This window comes from Anticarsia gemmatalis, chromosome 9 (assembly GCF_050436995.1).
Source record: "Anticarsia gemmatalis isolate Benzon Research Colony breed Stoneville strain chromosome 9, ilAntGemm2 primary, whole genome shotgun sequence".
In the NCBI taxonomy this organism is placed as follows: domain Eukaryota; kingdom Metazoa; phylum Arthropoda; class Insecta; order Lepidoptera; family Erebidae; genus Anticarsia; species Anticarsia gemmatalis.
The window spans coordinates 8,761,038-8,782,440 of NC_134753.1; the positions used below are offsets into that span (position 1 = coordinate 8,761,038).

Genomic DNA, 21,403 nt, shown 5'->3' on the forward strand with positions numbered 1-21,403 from the left:
CTCGTGCCTTTTATTTTAACATAACATTTTTATTGTTAACTACACAAAACTCGTAAATATAGCAAGCTATCTTTAATTAATGACGATATTTGGTGGATCTTCGTTGCGTTTGAAGCGATTGCTGCGGAATGGTTCGGCATTTCATTCTTTCTTACCCAATACTGCGTAGTAACTGTACGCAGTGCGAACTATCTGTAACAAATTCAATAACATAAAATTACCCAATAAACAAAGCTGGCGCGTAGCAAAATGGGTTAAAACTGATTTATTACGCAAATAATACACAAAATTCTTAATTTCTTAAGCACACTAGGCCTTTTATGATAACTTGTCACCTGTACAAAAGACGGTAGATCCAGATAATTGAAAGGTCCAGCTCGTAAATGCCTCGGGCGCATCATGCCGATGCCGAGGAGAGCCAGGTCGCGTCGTATGCGAGGGCTTAGGCACCAGTGGGCCGCGCCGAACGGACCCTGGGCCATGCCCACTGAACTCTAAAATTATATAGAGGGCTTACTACTTTAAGTGCTTTCTTAGTTGGTGTAATAATAATATAGGCATTTTTATTAACAATAACACCCTGGAGGTACCGAATGTTACAAAAAATACGGAGAAAATTTTGTTCATGGGACTAAAAGTAAATAATTCGTTCGCCGTTTACCTACACCTATGCTGTTTATATATGTAAAATTGCGAACACAATGTAGATATTACAATTATTACTATAAATCCCTATTTATAGCCAAATATGCCTAGGAATCGAACCTATGACCACACCTCCAGTAGTAATCATACTTTCTATAGCGTCATCTTTGTTTACTTGCACTTATTAGTATTCTTTGTTAAAGAAAATGATAGTAATGTAATCAGAATAGACTCACCTCATTCAAGACTGCATCTCCGTAGCGACAAAATAGCAAAAGTTGCGTCAGAGTGGCGCACATGTATTGCAGTAACGAGACTAATTGCATTACACTCATCTCTTCCTAGAAGAAATATAAATGTAATGTACATATACTTTGGTAAGTACCTACTACTTCAATAATTTACTTAGTTAATACTACAAAAGTCGTGTGTCTAGAGTCCAAAATGTCGGAGCATGTGCACAGTCTACACATGCACCGACGTTTTCCCAATAAGCAAACAGCAGGTTTTATTCTTGGTGTTCAGGGCAAGTAGTAGTACCTATGAATGTATAATTATGTGCATGTATGTATGTTTCTTTATTGACTAAAGGTGGCTTAAACGAAAACAGCATACAGAATAATCTTATTGACCATGATAAACAAAATCAATTACCGATTTAAGTCGTACTGCAAGCGAACACAAAGTCAACGTAGCTATAAAAAAATAAACTCCAATGATATCCTTCAGCAATTTATCAAGCTCGGTGATTGAACTGAAAAATAGAGAATATAAAAATTAGGCAGGAACTTAGTTAGGTTAGAATTACCTACTTACAAAAGGATTCACCTGTTTCCCACTTAGATCAAAGTAAATAAGTAGCATAGTCACTTACCTAACAAGTATTATATTAGTACGTTGACAATTCTTAATGCGAAATCGTGCTCGCTCATCTCTTCTTTTCGTAATGCTACATATATTTCCTCGTCCTCCGATGCATGCACTATAATCACGTAACATAGAAAACTGACCGCAGACAAATATCATGACCCCGATCGAAGTCAAGTCAAATGCAATATGAACATAAACACAAAACACAGCTGCTAAGAATTCACACGAAACTGTGATCAAATAGCCAAAAATACTTATATCATCGAGGGGAGCCCACCCTGGTAGAATGTGTGGATACTGCAAACATTCCATTCCACGAACAATACAAATAAGATACTCCACAAATGGAGAGACTATGAAGATAACTAATGTAAAACTATACATTCTTCGCAGGATGGTAGAAGTAGTTTTAAACTTTGCTGTATAATTGTTGACGTAGTAAGCAAAATTGTTATCTTCTTCGTCATCGGATTGATAATCTAGGTCTGAAGTAAAACGACCGTTTATCTGTTCATCTTCCAGTTTGGAGATTTGATTGAGAAGGAAACGCCATCCCTTGTGGTTATTGCGTAAAGAGCTGAGTTTGAAAACTCCCATAACGCAGAAGGAGAGCACGCTGAAGCATTCAAAAAGCCTGTCAGGGTCATCTTTAGCCATGAAAAGAGCAATGACCTGCAGAATACAAGTGATCACGAAACAAAACGTGGCGACATTTGAAGCCCAGTGTACTTTATGCACGGTGGTGTATGACGAGAGACCTGTCTTATGAATGAAGCTGCTGAGTAGTATTACTAGGGTACTGGTTTCATCTTCAAGCGTTTTGGTGTTTGAAGAGCTTCTCCAAAAGCCCCAAGATTTTATCTGAAAAGTATGTGTTTTAAAAACGTTAACAGCAGTTTTGTGTTTTAATAAAACGACTATCTACTTAGTTAAGGTATTTAAATCAAGTTTTCAGAAAGTTTACTAGGAACCTAGAACCGGCGAACCTAATAAGCGTAGGCCTACCTTGGACCACATGTCGAGAAAGCAACAAATGACAAAAAAATGAATGAATTGTGTTATAATTACATAATTATGTTTACCAAGTATTGACTGTCTATGTTTTCGCTGATTATGTGTTTCATGCTGCAGTCAAAGTGTGACTTCAAAACCAACAGATTATGTATTGCTTTACATAAGTTTGGGTATTACTTCTAAGTAATTAGATTACCTATAGGTATATCGACTTATTTAAGAAGGAAGTTTAAAGAATACAAAAATCACAAATAAATAAGTTAAAAGAGGTGACTGTTACAAGTAAGTACCTACATAGGTACACAGAGAAATAAGTGACTACTGCTCTTGAGCAGTAGTCACTTATACAGAAGGGAAGGGTTCTAAGTTCTAACTCTGTCGTCAGGTCAAGCTATAAAGTCCCCTATAAGTTTTTCGAGAGAGTTACTTATTAAATACGGTGAAATGAAAAATTATTATATAATTAAACTTTTCTTAAATAGCCCACCCGCTAGTCGCACTGTGACATTGTTGGCTATACTATCAACTCATGATTCAATAATATAATTGTTGCCTAATTATCAGATTATTATCGTAATTAAAACAAACAACAATAACTTTCTAAGTTCAACTTAAATTACTTTAACAGGATACTCTTTTACTTTCGACCTTGCCGTGATTTTCTAAAATCTTAGACTGAGTCTTATGAGAAGAAATCATTTAGCTCACTTAGTTTCTTTAATATGTTCATTATTTACTTACTTATTATTATCTAGATCGCACTTAGTTAAAACTATAATATGTGTTAAGGTACACGAAACCTTTGCTCTTATAGTATAATCAGGCGCTGTCGCAATAAAAAAAAGGGTCAGAAAAACACCAATCGTGATTAAAAGAAAGCTTTAGCATCGTTACGGTAACTTGGAAAATTATATATTTACTCTAATAGCCTGTTGACAATTAGCTTAATACGCAACACCCCGCCTTTTCCATGCCCCGCTAACTAGTGCCATAATAATATCTGGTGATTTTACCTTGGGATATTAAGTCGTATTTACTGGATAAGTGCCTCGCTGTAAAAAGTGAATTCGTACTGGCTTTTGAAATGCAATACAATGCAGTGCAGATTAAAATATTTATTTTAAATATGTATCTTTAAATAGGCACAAGCTTGCATAATTACATAAAGCATAATATAACGATAAAATAAAAAGTTTTCATAGCCAATTTTAACAATGCATGATACGGTTCATGGTTAAGTTAACAAATTCTACCATGCTGAGCTCTGCCAACCGTTATTATCGTTGTATCCTGAATTATCCCAACCGCTTGTGTAATCACTGTTAGCTGCACCAAATGAATCGTCAACGCCTGATGACCGGCCTAACCATGCGTTATTGGAATCATATCCGTTAGATCGCCTAGCACCGACGCTTTGCCAACTCTTGCCCCAGTCTCCATTTTGATTATCCGATCCAAAGTTTGAGGAAGACCGGCCCCATGCACCTCGGGAGCCATCACTGCCCGCAGATCGACTCAGACCGTTTCCAAAGCTTGACCAACTGGTGACAGAAGACCGGCTCAGGCCTGGTGAGCTTCTGCCAAAGTTGTTGCCTCCTTGCCAACCGCTGCCACCTGAAGGAGGGAAGGGTCTATTACTAACACTGCATTGTGAATATGGTGATAATTATACTTAATGCGTATACACAGCAATGCTACTTGTAAATAAACAAAAAATATTTATATCGGAAATTCAGGTTTGGAACTGAGGTTTTTATTATTGTTTAATTTGTATATTATATTATTACGTGCTTTCTACTGAACTGATAATAGTACAACATAACTTTATACTAATATGTTGTTAATATAAGCAGGATTACCTGGAGAGCGCACATTTCGCGACGCTATTGCTCCTGCCGCCGTTGCAATGAGTACGATCAAGAATAATTTCTCCTAAAATTAACAGAAGACATCCATTAAGTACCTATTAGCGAAAAGTTAATAAGTTCTGTATTTTTTTTTGTATTTTGCGTTTTTACCTATAACAAAAAATAAGAAAAACAAGTATTTTACACATTCCACAAGATTTTTTTTTATCTTTCCATTGCACCATTTTCTATAGTCACAATTCTAGCAAGTAATTTTCAATGTCTCTGTAGAAAATGTTAGGTCGGGGATAAGGTCTTTTCGCATTATAGTAGGTATATATGAATTTGTAATAAAATCTTTTCTCTACACAAAAAAGCTCGATATTTGGGTACCTCACGAGCTCGCTGAAAGAAAGCTAATGAACTCATTTGCTATTCTTGAAGCCAAAGAGATTAATATTACAAGTTCATACATACTACAATTCGAAAAAACCTTTTTCCTCAACCTGATAGTTAAAAGATTTTAATCGGAAATCCAAATCCCTTTCAACTCGGACCTAGGGCTAATAATATGAGATATCACTTACCATATCTGTAGCGCAGTGCTCACTCCTGTGGCTAAGTTCGGCAACTTCCTTCCCATTTATACCGTAACATCCATCCTGTTCAGTTTTTACAACATTAGTCTGAGTTTGTTGGAGACAAAGAATCACGTAATACAAATATAGTTCAACATCACGATTTCACAATTAATTCCATGATTAAAAGCTTTTTGTGCGAACAAGGACATACCGACCTTTGTGACATCGCTGTTACTAGGTACATACATACATATCTACCTAGTTAACTATATATTTAGATACAGGTTCTTATTAATATTTTAAAACGTATTATTCTTTATTAGGCTTTTGACGGTAGGTACTTGCAATACTAAATTTATGATTTTAATGGAACATTAATATGAAAAAATTATTACCTAAGTATTTTATATTCATTGATGTCTTTATTAAATTTTAAAAAATATGCAGCTTCAAATTATCACAATCGTTGAAAGTGTCATGTCGGCGACAGTAATTAGTTATCATATTTTTGATAGTAAATATTATTTAAAAAAACGGCATAATAAAATGTAAAAAAACTGCATCCTATTGTTAACGCTATCGTGAAAATAATCTTAATGATAAATAAACAAAGATTTAATTAACAGTGTTTTCGCTTTTTATGTGTTTTTATCACCATTAGGTATCTTATTTAAAAAATATATAGCCTTACTGTGAGTAAATAAATAAATGCGTATAAATCCTTCTCATAACTTGTCACGCAGATTGCCTTGCGATTTAGGTTCATCTTAAAATAGCAGCTTGGAGCTTCATGTAATTATCCCCTTTAGATATAAGATAGACACCGCACCTGAAATTCGGCTGAAAAGAAATTGACTAATAAGTTGCTTTCGTGACAGTCCAGGAAGAGCACCTGCCAAATGTATTGATGGTTGCCATTCGTCGAATAGGCTGCGTGCAATTCGTCAAGGTGCTATTCGAATGGGTGTTCTAGATGGACTACCTCACTTTAGTCACTCGTACATAAGATTCAAGTATGTGCCCTTTGTAGGTATGCGGAACTTTGATAACACGTATAAGTAAGGTAATTTCAGTAAATATATTAGGTGAGTTACTTAAATCTTCTAAAACCCTCGATACAGGGCCTAACCCCTCCTCATTACGGGAGGCGACACTCGCCTTGACATTTATATTTAACTAGATGACCCGGCGAAATTCTTACCGCCTAAAATATGCAAAATAAAATGTCTATTTCTCAATATTTCTGAGAGATTTTCTTAATATTTTTTTCCGTAAGAACCTTCTCCTAATAATAACAAATACAACACAAAAAGAATTAGTAAAATCGATCCAGCCATTCACGCGTGATGCCGTGACCAAGGAAAACAGCCTCGACATTAACCTAAACAAACATACCTACAAGTTTTTATTTGTGAATAGTATTCTAAAATACTATTATTTTATTATAAGGACTGAGCAGGTAGATTTTACATCAGTTATAAACAGAACATTTTATATTAAAGAAGTTGTCGACATTCGCTAATTTTTTGTTTAAAAATTTTTAACCATTTGAGACCGGAAAGGTTTTTTTCTTCAACGTAGGCTGTTTTTGCGGTTAAGAAGAACATGACAATGTAAGTAATTCTTATATAATAAATTATAATAATAAATTTAACCCATTACTGTCCCACTGCTGGGCAAGGGTCTTCTCCCGTAATGAGGGAGGGGTTAGGCCTTGAGTCCACCACGCTGGCCAAGTGCGGGTTGGGGACTTTGCATGCCCTCAATAAATGTATTAAACAAATTTTAGACATGCAAGGTTTCCTCACGATGTTTTCCTTCACCGTTGGAGCATGTGATAATTATTTCTAATACACACATAACTTCGAAAAGTCATTGGTGTGTTGCCTCGGGTTCGAACCTGCGACCACTGGCGTGGGCGGTGACAACTTATACCACTCGGCTATCACTGCTCAATTCTTATATAGGGTCTGGAAAATCATTTTCCATTTTTTAAGGGTCTCTTCGGTTGTGTTTTTCAAAATAATATAAATTATTTTTGAAAGAACGTCTATAAAATACCTATGTATGTATGCTTGATAAAATGCACTTAAATGTTAAGTAATTAAGCTCCATCATAAGATCAATCTCTTTTTTTTCATTTTAAATATAGTTTATTTCAATTTATTGAACAATTTTCCGCTTAGAAACGACTCAACTACGTAAATTCTATTTATGTTTGTAAATAATGAGATACAGGAGAGAACAGTTTCATTTGCATGTTACCGAATAACTATTAAAAATAGAATTATTTAATCAAACCATTCTAATTAGGCCTGTTTACTCGATATTTTGGCTAGTTATTAGTGTGAGGTAAATCTCTGAAAATTGCACTTATCAGATAGATATTTATTGGACAGCAATGGTAATGTGCCGTTTTGTCGGAAAACAGTTATTAAACAGAGAAAAGTATTTATGACTTTTGTAGTCATAAATACTATATATATTTGTGTATTGCCTTGATATATACGAATTCTTGACCAAGTGTGCCGCTTGCTTGCTTAGACCACTACCGCGGCTCATGAAAAATGAAAAACGTTTATTTTAGTACAAAATACTTACACAAAAAATTTACAGTGAGATCAAAATATCAAACTACCACAATCCTACAACTGAGTATAAATCTAACGGATGCCGTGGTCCCCACACTAAGCATGCCTGTATCGCGGGGAAGTGATGTTTATATTCACGATCGTCAGTAAAATAAATTACTTGCATGATAATAGACATTTTGTGGACGCTTAACGATATTCATTTACCTACATAGTACAATGTCATTGTCATTGAAACCTAAATTATTTAAAATAATTCCTTGTACAACATATTATCGGACTTTTTACAATGCATAAATTGAATGAGAAAGAAAATACTAGAAAGAGTACCTCAAAGCAAACCATCGGCACGTTTTATTGGTTCCTAACTCAATTGATTTGAATATAATAGAATATGAAACAACTTTTAAGCTTTTTTTTATTTATTTGATCGAAGAATAAATTAAATAACCTGTATATTACGCACACAGTGATTCAAGTGATACTTTTATTTCTTTTTAGTTAGAGCAGTTGTTCATTTGTAGAGTAACACCAAAAATACACGTTACACATCTTATTAATCTCTAGCTGCCCTTGCAGGCTTTCTTTTTGACTATCTATACTTATAATAAATCTGTAGAGAGGTCAATTCTGTACATTGAATATATTTAAAAAAAAACCAATGGGGGATGTTTAGTAACAGATACTGATACCGAATCTGCAATTTATAATTTTCTTTTCTGTCTGTCTGTCTGTCTGTCCTCCGTCTGTATGTTACGCTATCACGTAAAAACTACCGGATAGAATGCACTGAAATTTGGTATATGCATAGAATAAGTAGTGGAGCATGTACTGGGATACTCTTTATCGCATAAAATTTCATAGATTTTTAGAAAATTGAAAAAAATACGTAGAATTCGTTTGAACCTGCGTTTCCCTAAAGAGACCATAGATGGCGTTGCAAGCCATTTCACAACATTCGCATAATAATATAGTTAACGCGGTGCCTGCCGTATCGATACCTGCTGTTCGCACCAACCAATAGATGGCGATATAGTCCGCAACACAGCATGTTTTTCCTAATTAGTTTATTTTGATTGCTTTATTGTTAAAAAAATACCTTTGAAACAGGCTATACATTTATAAGATTTTCAAACATAAATGTTGTATGATATATTACTCAAAAATGTTGGTTTACGTGGTTCCGGTGCGATCGGGATATCCTAGATGGCAAATCGAGTAATTTCGTTTGTTGTCGTTGTTCGCCGCAACTAACAGATGGCGTTGTAGTTCGTTGTAACCAAATTAATTGGTTGCATCAAGGTGATAAATTGGATAGCTATGAAACAGACTATGTCGTAAGTTTTAAAAAATAAACAACGGATGATATATAAAAAATAATAACGGGTTACGCGGTTTCGGACGTATCATCGCAAGTATACCTACATTATTACGCGTGTGAAGAGCTCCGGCGCAGATAGGTCTGTCTGTACCTATAATAATATTCTGAATCCAGACGGGTAAGCAATGGTCAGGGTATAATAAAGTATTATATTTTACACTGTAAACTGGTACGGATACAGACGAGAGCGGAAAAGAAGGTAACCACAGGAAATCAGGCGCGCCTGAGCCTGTGTCACATTGTGTGCTCTTCGGGTCCCTTTCGTAAATAACCATTAGATGACAAAAGAGTTGTTAGCATTTTTATGTGAAGGTGTGTAGTGCTTCGCAATTCGCGTGCTCAAACGAATAAGCAACAGTACGAAATTCACGCGAGCAGAGCCGCACGGGTCAGCTAGTAGTTAATAAGGGAGGACCCTAAAAATATTTTTTGTAAAAGAAATATTTTAATTATTGTTTGTGTTTATCCAAGTACATGGTATACGAAATAGTTTTGCCAGCGTACCTGTTTGCTAATTCTTCGACCTATGCATGAAAGAGTAACTAATAAAAAGAAATATAGATACAAACTTTCGCATTTATAATTAGTAGAAGATTTTATAAATTAATTTAATTCCTAGTCATCATTTTGTTTTATTTTTGTGACAAAAATCACGTCAATACAAGAAATAAAGAAAGGTGAATAATACAATTAATTCATTTTCTTCTGTTACAGAAACATGACTGATCGCACCTTACTGACAAGCACAGCTACAGCCTCTAAAATAATTGCTACTTCGGAAAGTAAACCAGGATTTCGAGTGACTCAATCGAAAATAGTATGGAGGAACGTTATAATGTTCGTGATTTTGCACATAGGTGCCCTGTATGGCGTCTATCTGTTCATGACTCGGGCCAAATGGCAGACCTGCGTGTTTGGTGAGTAATTTTACTTTTACGCCTTAACGCATTTCGCTATTGAGTCGTTAGGCTTAATAGTAAAATGCTCCGGACTTAGGGCGCGTTCCCACTATGTCGTGACGACAGATAATCGTGTAGTTTTAAGTGTCGTGGCGTATATGTTTGAGGTGTTCACATAAAGAACGACTCGACTTACTGTCGTCTACGACTATTTTTGCAGTGCACGACAAACATGTTTTATGTTTTAAATAAAAGACAACTCCCGCACTAAGAATTGCTCTTGTGTCGCGGGGACATACAAACAACGGTCACAAAGCACAACCAGACTCGAAACAATTATTTGTGGATCGCACAAATAATTGCTCCGTGTGGGGATCGAACCCACGACCTCCCGATGCAGTGGTATCGGCGTGGTGACCTAAACCACTGCGCCACGGAGGCAGTCGAAAAACAATTGTTATAATGGGAACAGCTAGAGACGACAGTCGTCCAACGATAAATTAATCGTTACGACATAGTGGAAACGCGCCCTTACGATGTTTAATCAAAGTTTAAACTCCACTCCACTTGGTATAATCAGAGTAGCTACTTTTAGGATTGGTGATCAGTGCCTTATAGCGATCGTCTTGGCGACTGACACGCGCGTATCCGCGACTGCTCCGTCATCCCTACACAGTTCAGCTATCGATTTAAGTGTGCGGGGGTAGTAGGTAGTAGTAGCTATAGTAGTCGCTCCATCTAGCTTCCAAAAAGCGATTTAATTGCCGATCGCCGATGATGAAAATAGCTAATCTGCATTTATCGAGGAAGGCTATAAGCTATAATCATCACGCTACGACCACTAGGAGCAGAGTACCAGTAAAAAATGTTAAGAAAACGGGGAAAATTATGACCCTTTCTCTCTTATGTGACGCAACTGAAGTTGCGCGGGTCAGCTAGTCGTATAATAAAGTAATATTAAAATTAATTATTTTAAGTATAGGTACAAGAAATCATAATAATCGTTAATACTTTTCAGCGTATATTTTGTATGTGGTGACGGCAATAAGTATAGCAGCCGGCGCACACAGGCTATGGTCACATCGAACATACAAAGCTAAATTACCTCTTCGTGTTATCCTCTTATGGTTCTTTACAATGGCTTTTCAGGTACATCTTTACTTTACTTTCATTAAAGATCTATGGGCTTATGATTTCCTCTTTACCGGGCTATAACTCTTTTCTATTTCGAAACTGATTGCCTATGTGACGTAGACTCTTATGCTAAAAGGACTAGGAATAGAATACTAGGAATAATAGGATGTGGGTAAAGAAAGGCCAATCAGACGAGATAAAGAATGTAAACAAAGTTTCAGAGGTTTAAAACATTTTTATTTGAATAAATTATTTAAAAAATCGAATTTAAAACAAAAGACCAAGCAAATACAAAGACGAAAAAATATGTGTCATTTCGAACGCAAATGCTGCGCTTCACTGGCACAACTTGTTGTTGATCGACTTTTTTGTTCTTTATATTGTTATGTCTGTTAGTTTTGCGTTAATCTGACAGTCAGTGATGGAGATAGTCTGATTGTAATCACACATCTCAATGTATACAGAACTCAGTGGTAGAGTGGGTGCGGGACCACCGCGTGCATCACAAGTTCTGCGACACTGACGCCGACCCTCACAACTCACACAGAGGCTTCTTCTTCTCCCACATGGGCTGGCTGATGGTCAAGAAACATCCCGATGTTCTAAGTAAGGGGCGGACTATAGACATGAGTGATCTCCTTGAAGATCCTCTCTTACATTTTCAAAACAAGTAAGTAATATTTTGATGTAAATGTTCTTTATTTCATAGTTAATAGATTTAGGAGGCACAGTCAGCTCCAAAAGTCGCTTAACAACGTCATATTTTTAAAACCCCTAAAATATACAAAATTTTACGACTGTACATTACAAACAATTCACTCACACAACAGACTCATTAAATAAGAAATATAATAAACTATACTGAATTATGTTTATCAAAATCACTTGTTTTTTTTCAGACATTATCTAAAGCTAGTAACCCTAGTTTGCTTTGTGTTGCCAACAATAATTCCTACACTTTGGGGAGAGACAGCTTGGGTGGCTTTTTATGTAGCCGTTCTTCTTCGCTACACATTTACATTACATGTCACTTGGCTGATAAACTCGGCGGCGCACATGTGGGGCAACAAACCTTACGATAAAAACATCCGTCCAGTAGAAATCATGTCTGTATCATTACTAGCCGTTGGAGAAGGCTTCCATAACTACCACCACACATTCCCCTGGGACTACAGATCTGGTGAATTAGGAGGATATTCTTTGAACTGGGCCAAATTATTTATTGATATTATGACGAAAATTGGGTGGGCGTATGATTTAAAATCTGTACCGTTAGAGCTGGTAAAACGTCGTGCCATGAGGACCGGCGACGGAACCCACCCGGTGTGGGGATGGAACGATTCAGACATAATGTTGGAAGATAGAGAGTCTACAGTTATACGCTAAAATAACATAATAAACAGTAGCCGAATAAAAATGTGGTCACGTTTCAATATTCCACGAGTCTCGTGGCAATAATGTTGAATTTAATTAATTAGTTATACCAATTCGTTCCTTGTCATGTCTATGAATAATGTTTGCCTAAATGGTCATTTTACCGTAATCTACATTTTTATTGTAATGAAATAAATTGATTTAGTAATTGCTGTTAGTACTTATATCTATTTAAATATTTAAAAACAATTTCTTCTGTTTTTTCTTGTACAGTATTTCTTATTTTTGTGGTTAACGTACTTTGAAAATCATGTAATCAGTTTGCTTTCGTGCGTATTTTCTTTGGCAATATCTTCTGTTTTTTAGAAATAAAAAATAATGTAAACCAATCCATCACACTTACCGATATTAAATTAATGCGAAAGTCTATTTATCAAGCTACGAAAAATAGGTGTTTTGAATGTGTGCTAAATGAGCGTTGGTATGCCAAAAGGTTTTCTGTGAAAAGTGAAAATAATAAAATGACATAAAGTGTTACATAAATAGACCAAAACTTCTGTTTAATTACATACATATTTGATACACATCACAGATTTCTTATGAATTATTCAGGAATTCCTCTGTATATTTCTGAAAACTGTACAAAAAATCGTTAAGTCGTCATTAGTGATACACGTGCCAAAAATATAATCACATTTAAATGAAAAAAAAAGAATTTGACGATTAATTCGTGGCTCATTTACATAAACCTACTAAATAAATATGGAATATAAATATATGTTCATTTGAAGTAATGCTGTCGGCACCTTAGTTTACATCGTATGATTTGTCTCTCGCACTGTTTTATTAATGACGAAGGAAATAAAAGCTGCCGTAAGAGATTGTTGAATATAAGGAAAACCAAATAAAATTACTTCGTGTAAGTATTTGTAGAAACGTATTTCTAATTACCTAATGTCCCGTAAAATGCATTTCAATTGGTTATACAGAATGTTTATTTTATATCGTCTTTCTTCCGCTTACTTTACCTCAAAATACTTATTTTTACAACTATTAAAATCGTCTGAATAAGTAAAAGAAGACATTGACTGTCTATAAAACTCTTTTAAATAAATAAATAAATATCATTGGACAACTCACACCCGGTCATTTGATTCCAAACTAAGCAGAGCTTGTACTATGGTAACCAAATAACTGATAAACATACTTATATACTTCTAAATACAAACTTATACAGATAAATTTTATTTTACGGCCGATAATTATACATCTATAGTGTGCATCATATTTATTTACTGACATTTTGTGCAAAACTTCAACAATGCACGTGCTAAGCTGGTATCGTGTTCAGCCGCTGTCTCCACACCGGCAAGGCTCTGCCTGACTTTGGCAAACAAAGAGTGGCACACTTGTACACGAACGTACTCACTGAGTACCTATAACATCAAACCTGCCAGCAGGTAACACATATATTGATACGTGTTTTAAATTAAGTAAATCTTAATAAAATATTTTTTAGATTTTGAAAGATTTTTTTTTCAGAGTGTTTTTTTTTATAATCATTGAGACTGCAATTCCGGATTCACGTGGATTCCAAATGTTATTGTATTGACACAAAAATCAATTGTATTGGGTTACCTCGTATCGTATCAATATAGGTCCCTTTTTTTTGTCGTATGGTTAGTGGCCAACCTAGCGTCAATAAGTTGTTCAAGCCGCCCGAGAGGCCTTTGACATGGCTCAACGACTGTTATTTTAGTAGATAACAGCCGGGACCGACTTTTTACGTGCCCTCCGAAGCACGGAGCTCCCAGCTCAATTACCACTATGCGGTCACACATCTATGGAATGACCGCGCCAAGAGTTGCTTAACCCACAGATCGTTTAACGACCGGTGAACGCAACTGGCTATGGGCGCCTTGCCCTATCGAGCATCTAGTATATCTAAGCTTGAACAAGTACCTAACCTGTGAAACAAGAACTTATTAAAACATTCATAGCTATCTAGTAAAGTAAATTTTCATATCAAAATAAAACAGCCTATATAAGTAAGATTCCTTAAATTACAATAAATTTGTGTGCGTCGCGATGACCAATGAACATATAGAGAAAATTTCCATTTAGGTAAATATGGAATAGAAAAAATACATCAACTTTTCCTCAAACGAAGTATTAAGTAAGTTGTCACAATATGTAGCAGTCATTATAAAGAAAGCGTTCGAACAGAAATATTTATTTTAACAATATCTGTGATTTGATAAGAAGTATATAATAACTATAGGACATGAAAATAGTAAACAAGTAAGTAGTATACATGTATACTTATAAAATGTAATAAAAAATAAAATAAATAAATTTAACCCACTACTGTCCCACTGCTGGGCAAGGGTCTCCTCCGTAATGAGGGAGGGGTTAGGCCTTGAGTCCACCACGCTGGCCAAGTGCGGGTTGGGGACTTTGCATGCCCTCAATAAATGTATTAAACAAATTTTAGGCATGCAAGGTTTCCTCACGATGTTTTCCTTCACCGTTGGAGCATGTGACAATTATTTCTAATACACACATAACTTCGAAAAGTCATTGGTGTGTTGCCTTGGGTTCGAACCTGCGACCAATTGCGTGGGAGGTGTCAACTTATACCACTCGGCTATCACTGCTCTTATATTATAAAATGTAAGATAATAAAATTGATTAACTGCACATTATTATTTAAATCCTAGTTTAATTCTAAATATATTGGTTAGTAAATAATTTACGTTGACGATATTGCACTATGCATGTAATTGTTGCATATAAAAATCCAAATTTTGGTAAGGCTAAGTAATTAATGGCTGCTCACTTTAGTATTGGTCAAAGAGGTTTTATTACGATTATAATTTATATTTTCTGGTTTGAAAAAAAAATCGCCGTCCAAATAAAGGTTTTTTTACTTTGGACGCGTTTTTTCAGCATTTAATAGCTACGCGATCTCAAAAAATTACAACGACTAAAAATGTAATGTAATGCACATTTATATACGTACTCGCAGCCGCACTCTGAAGCTTATAGGTGTATTTTAACAATAAAAAAAAGCAGGCATAGAAACATACATGTAGATTGTAAGTACCTACGTGCAACAGTAATTAACGTCATTATGCAAACCATGTCGACCTCGCGCGAAAGTTCAAGTTATCCCCAATTATTTACTTTATATTTTAAATCGCGAGTATTTTTTTTAGTTTACTTACGCTACGAAAAATCCTCTGGCCGAGCAAAGGTATAATGAATGATACAGTAAAACGAAACGAAAATGAGTCTGATCTCAAGAAGGCGCAGGACGCAAGAAAATGGAGACTGTCAATTAGAAATGTTATAGTATTCTCCATGAATCACATCTTTGCAGTTTACGGACTTTATCTGGCGATCACAGAAGCTATGTGGACAACTATTATTTATGGTAAGAATTCATCTAATAACACTAAGTCTCTAACTATAATTAAGACATCGCTACAGAATTTAAATAACTCCTATTTCGTCATCGCGACCTAGATACTTTTAATTTGGTAAAATAAGGCCATTAGTAAAAATGGGTATATAGTGACATTTTGATATAGGCAAACACAACCAATAATTTATTTCTTACATTTTAAGCATATCAACAGCCTGTGTTTATTTTGATTATGTTTTTTTTGTTTTTCAGCGTTCGTTTTAAGTCAAATTTCTAACATGGGCGTCACAGCCGGCGCGCACCGGTTGTGGACACACAGATCATATAAAGCTAACTTTCCTCTGAGACTACTTCTGTTATTATTTTTCACTATATCGTATCAGGTTCGTATTGTCTTTCATACTACTTATTTCAAACGTACATACTTAGAAAAGTTCTTAGTTTATACATTACTTCCACACCTCTTATAAGCTTCTATTTCCGTCATCCCGAGGATTTTTTTAATGTAGCTGATGTTCTTGATGTAATCTATGTGCGGTTGAGCTACAAATGAGGCGTGAGGAAGCTGAACGACGGAAGCAGGAAACGAATCTGTTTTGCAAACAGTTTCAAGTATCTGTTTTGCATGTTTCAGAGTTCAGTACGTTCATGGGTGCGTGACCATCGCGTTCATCACAAATTCTGCGACACCGATGCCGACCCGCACAACTCGAGAAGAGGTTTCTTCTTCTCCCACATTGGTTGGTTACTGCTGAAGAAACACCCTGACGTCAGTGATAAAGGTCGCTCAATAGATATGAGCGACATTGACGCCGAACAAATGTTACGAATACAACATAAGTAAGTTCAATCTAATATACATTTGCATTGAAAAAAAAATTAAGGCCCATTACTTTTAACCTAATTGAAGGCAAATACAGAAATAAATTTTAATAATGAAATGTTTCTGTCGCGGTGCCTTAACTAAAAAATCTAATCAAAAATATTATATCATCTTTTTCATTGTTTAATTAGATTGATAAATGTAAATTTTTTTCTTTCAGATATTTCTTTTTGTGGGTGTTTTTATTTGCTATCATTATACCTGCATATATTCCGCCTTTATGGGGAGAAAATTACTGGACTGGATTTTTTGTCGCTGTAATCTTACGTCATACATATGCACTACACATGATATTTTTGGTAAATTCTGCTGCCCACATGTGGGGATCTCATCCTTACGACAAGGATATCTGTCCTACTGAGAATAAAATTGTATCATTTTTGGCAACTGGAGAGGGATTCCACAACTACCACCACACTTTCCCATGGGACTACAGAACTGAAGAATTAGGCCATTATTCGATGAATTTGTCCTTAATTTTTATTGACATGATGGCTAAAATAGGTTGGGCGTATGACTTGAAGACTGTTCCTGAGGAGATAATAGAGAAGCGTGTGATGAGAACTGGAGATGGCTCACATCCTGTTTGGGGCTGGGGAGATAAAGATCTCACAGCTGAGCTTAAACAATCTGCAAAAATATTGTAGAAAACTTATGAAGACAAATGTTGAAGAATGATATGGTGTCTAGACTGAATTTAATTATGTTAAGGTTATTTTGTGATAAGTATTGTATGATGTTCTAGCGTCAGTGTAAGTTTTTAAATATTGTGGCAATAAATAATCAAAAAGAAAGCGTCTTCTTCTGTTAGAAATACATAAAAAAAAAATCCTTGCTGTGATTTACTAACCCTTCTTCCTGTATTAAATTTTATTATTTACTTATACCAATATAACAGTCCAGTCAAAATATACACAAGCATGTAATGAATTAGCATATTGTCGAAAAGGTTTAAATAAGAATTCGGACCGATTCTCATATTTCTGCGTGGAATCACCAACAGAACTGTTTTTTACTGTTATTAGCGAAGACACATTCCATGTATCGCTACCAGAACAATTTATTCGATCTCCTTCTAGAGTGTTATATTATTATTCAGGGCCATATTAAGTTGTCGAATAGGTTTATTAGAGTAACCACGATAAAATCAAAATGCTATAGGAATCTGAAAAAATAGGATTTTTAGGAAAATAGTCATAATATTCGGTAAGTTTGGTGGATGATTATATTAGAGAAGATTGGCCAGCATAGATCCTGCGTCACCGAGTTACCTATTTGTTTCTAAGGCGTGAATCGTTGGCACTATATAAGATGACAAAGGAAAAGATAAAATTTTATACTTAATATTGTAACCAGAGCTGGGACATTTGACAGCTTCTTGGGGCAGTTAGTGTATATAATTTACAAGAGACTTTAGAGATTTACTGTCTATTTTAAGAGATTGTTTCACCTATTTTAATGTCAAAACGGCTCAAGATCAAATTTGATACAGCGATAGTTTATATAATGTTTACAAATCGATAAAAAATGACCACATGCAGAGACGTTCTAAGGGCTGGAAAATAAAAAAAAAACAAAAAGAACTCAACTTATTTATTTCTTATAATCTATATTTATCATGTATATTGAAATATTGATATAATTACATTTATGAATACTTGTGTTTGTTTTACTGTAAACGTACTTCAAATACAGTACCTCAAAGTAGTGGAAACTATGCCGTAGAATGGAAATTCTACGGCATTGTTTATGGTCTAGCTAATCCATAAAGCAAACCAGGAAATATTAGAATATTCGCGAAATTCTTACTAAAACCTGGATACAGTGAACCAACAGTACCTAGCTTTTAATATTTTAAGATAAAATTTTAGAAGATTCTATATATTTAGCATGCATGTCTTTATCTCCCCAGCCCCAAATAGGATGTGAGCCATCACCGGTTCTCATCACTCGCTTCTCAATCATTTCTTCAGGAACAGTCTTCAAGTCATACGCCCAACCAATTTTAGCCATCATATCGATAAACAGCCAAGACAAATTAAACATATAACCTCCTAATTCTGCAGTTCTATAGTCCCATGGGAAAGTGTGATGATAGTTGTGGAATCCCTCTCCGGTTGCAAAAAATGCCACAGCCTTATTTTCCGTAGGAAGGATGTCGTTATCGTAAGGCTTCGATCCCCACATGTGTGCAGCAGAATTTACCAAAAAAACAGTGTGCAGCGAAAAAGTATGACGAAATACCACAGCGATGAAGAATGAATTGGTCAGATCTTCACCCCATAGGAGTGGTATGTATGCTGGTATCGCAATACAAAATAATAATACCCACAAAGGGTAGAATCTGAAAAAAAAAGTATATACTATATTAATAATTTTGTTTTTTGATGTGGCAAAGATTTTTGCTAAAAAATCTGTAAGATGTTCAATAAGTTGTATCTCATTCAGATTATATTATTCTGTTCGGGAAAAAAGCAGTAATGTTATCAGTCAATTTAATCGGACATTGGGCGTGGACGGACTGTTATTTTGGAGGGCTAATTAGATTTACATTAACATAATACTTACTTATGATGTAAGCGCAACAGTGGTTCCGTCTTAATGTCAGTCATATCAACTGTGCTACCCTTAGTAGTGACATCGGGATGTTTCTTCAGTAGCAACCAACCAATGTGGGAGAAGAAGAAACCTCTCTTTGAATTGTGAGGATCAGCATCCGTGTCAACGAACTTGTGGTGTACGCGATGATCCCGAACCCACTGGTGTATCGAACCCTGCCAATATGCAAGAAGTGATCTATTCTTTTTAGTTATTCATGTGTATAATTTGGTTACTTAGCAACATTTGGCTCTAAAGAGCTTGAAGAGAATAATTTAAGTAGCTAGGACTTCTATCGATATCCAACAACGAAATATAATCTGATTAATCCAGTGGCTAACTCTTTGGTACGATTCAGACCAACCGGCTAGCGTCGCGACGCCTCGGAACGGAGCCGTACGCGTGCCGCGGCAGCCGAACGTGTGCCGCGGCAGCCGAACGCGTCCCTCGGAGCTATACCGCTACTGCGGTATGCGTACGGCTGCCGCGGTAGCCGCACGCGTGCCGCGGCAGCCGACAGCGTCCGCTGGAATCCAATCATATGTCTGGACTAAAGAAATTAGTTTTTCTTCCGTATCCATTTTTGATTTTAATATGTTAACTGTCGCTTGAAGAACACAACTTCAATGATTCGCTAGTTGCTGCACCGTAATCTCCGTTCGTATTTCACGACGCACAGCTGACCGGCTCCGAACGGACCCGACGGCAGCCGATTGGATGCCGACGGCGCCGTTCGGAGCCGGTCGGGGCCGGTCGGACGTCGCGACAGCCGAATGCATTCTGCGACAGGTCGCGACGCGTCGCGGGATGCCGACGGAGATAGCTATGCGTAAGTTGCTTGCAAATATGAACTGTATTTACTGTTGATACATTTCAATGTTCTTTACCGCATTGTAAAATGCCGCCCGGCCCGGCCCGACGCGAGCCGGTTGGTCTGAATCGTACCTTTGGCGGCAGCGGTGGCTCAACCCAGAACTTCGATTATCTGGGGCCTCCACATGTCGCGTTAAAAAGAGGTTAGTAATAGTTAAACTACTCTAGTCTTGAAACTTTTCAGCATGAATAGGACGATTTTCTAGTTTAACCGTTACTGGGTCACATAAAAGTTTTCCGCCCCAGGCTTCGGATGATCTTAGCCCGCAAAGCACTGCATAGAGTCATAGATATTGGAGCAGGAGTTCTGCATATAAATTTATTGTAGGTCTATCATGTAATGAGAGTGGTCAAATAAATGTCTTACATACCTGATACGATGTAGAGAATAATATCAAGTGAAGGATTTGTAGAGGCAGTTTTGCTTTGTACGCCTTATGTGCCCATAGTCTATGTGCGCCCGCAGTGACGCCCACGACAGAGACCGTGCTTAAAACATACGCTGAAACAAACGTAATGCATTATTATTAATATTACAGAGCAGTGATAGCCGATAGGTATAAGTTGGCACCTTCAACGCAAGCGGTTAACTGTTCGAATAGGAGGCGACACACCAATGACTTTTCGAAGTTATATTTATATCGCTTTTTCCAACGGTGAAGGAAAACATCGTGATGCACCCTTTGACCCTTGCCCAGTATTGGGATATTAATGGGTAAAAATTATACGTATTAGAAATAATAATATCAGGAATAATGTAATATTTGAAACATTTTTATTTAGATTGTCAATATAACAACGAGACAGCAAATGTTTCAAGTTTCAAAACAATATATTTATATAAATATATAAATATTTCGAGTTAACTGATATGTAAGTAAACAATTTTTTTGTAACAAAAAATAAATTTAACCCATTTATGTCCCACTACTGGGCAAGGGTCTCCTTCCGTAACGAGGGAGGGGTTAGGCCTTGAATCCACCACGCTGGCTAAGTGCGGATTGGGTTAATAACAAATTGTGTTGTTAAAAAAATAGGTCAGTAGATATGTATTAATTTTCTACACTTTTCCACAATTTGTTTATTGAGTAGTGTATTATTTTATGAATTAACATTGATTCCCACTTATTCTACTTATCTTACATACAGTTCATTACTATTAACGATTATGATCACTTACCGAATAAAATAGTTGCCCACATAGCGTTCGTGCACATAAGGTAAAACGCATATAAGGATCCAATGTGAGTCATTGAGAAAAAAATTACATTTCGCCACACAAATCT

The 21,403-nt window shown here is 36.0% G+C and overlaps 5 protein-coding genes across 5 annotated transcripts; 2 read left to right on the top strand and 3 right to left on the bottom strand.

Moving 5' to 3' along the window:
• Positions 1-66: 66 nt before the first annotated feature.
• On the bottom strand, positions 67-2,267 carry LOC142975215 (odorant receptor 82a-like). The gene is made up of 5 exons (XM_076117942.1): positions 1,520-2,267; positions 1,300-1,399; positions 882-986; positions 336-494; positions 67-192 (listed from the first exon to the last, which is right to left on the bottom strand). The coding sequence occupies exons 1-5, from the start codon at positions 2,170-2,172 to the stop codon at positions 142-144; spliced, it is 1,068 nt and encodes a 355-aa protein (XP_075974057.1). The 5' UTR covers positions 2,173-2,267; the 3' UTR covers positions 67-141.
• A 1,362-nt stretch (positions 2,268-3,629) lies between these two features.
• LOC142975408 (uncharacterized) lies at positions 3,630-4,999 on the bottom strand. The gene is made up of 3 exons (XM_076118223.1): positions 4,964-4,999; positions 4,389-4,461; positions 3,630-4,143 (listed from the first exon to the last, which is right to left on the bottom strand). Exons 1-3 carry the CDS (start codon positions 4,964-4,966, stop codon positions 3,779-3,781), a joined length of 441 nt encoding a protein of 146 aa, XP_075974338.1. The 5' UTR covers positions 4,967-4,999; the 3' UTR covers positions 3,630-3,778.
• A 1,446-nt stretch (positions 5,000-6,445) lies between these two features.
• On the top strand, positions 6,446-12,483 carry LOC142975406 (acyl-CoA Delta-9 desaturase-like). Its single transcript, XM_076118221.1, has 5 exons — positions 6,446-6,570; positions 9,644-9,846; positions 10,847-10,977; positions 11,427-11,632; positions 11,862-12,483. The coding sequence occupies exons 1-5, from the start codon at positions 6,563-6,565 to the stop codon at positions 12,346-12,348; spliced, it is 1,035 nt and encodes a 344-aa protein (XP_075974336.1). The 5' UTR covers positions 6,446-6,562; the 3' UTR covers positions 12,349-12,483.
• Positions 12,484-14,516: 2,033 nt separating this feature from the next.
• Positions 14,517-17,466, top strand: LOC142975603 (acyl-CoA Delta-9 desaturase-like). The gene is made up of 5 exons (XM_076118548.1): positions 14,517-14,637; positions 15,555-15,772; positions 16,016-16,146; positions 16,398-16,603; positions 16,807-17,466. The coding sequence occupies exons 1-5, from the start codon at positions 14,621-14,623 to the stop codon at positions 17,291-17,293; spliced, it is 1,059 nt and encodes a 352-aa protein (XP_075974663.1). The 5' UTR covers positions 14,517-14,620; the 3' UTR covers positions 17,294-17,466.
• Positions 17,467-18,394: 928 nt separating this feature from the next.
• Positions 18,395-21,373, bottom strand: LOC142975407 (acyl-CoA Delta-9 desaturase-like). Its single transcript, XM_076118222.1, has 4 exons — positions 21,298-21,373; positions 20,489-20,619; positions 19,215-19,420; positions 18,395-18,990 (listed from the first exon to the last, which is right to left on the bottom strand). Exons 1-4 carry the CDS (start codon positions 21,368-21,370, stop codon positions 18,501-18,503), a joined length of 900 nt encoding a protein of 299 aa, XP_075974337.1. The 5' UTR covers positions 21,371-21,373; the 3' UTR covers positions 18,395-18,500.
• Positions 21,374-21,403: the final 30 nt, after the last annotated feature.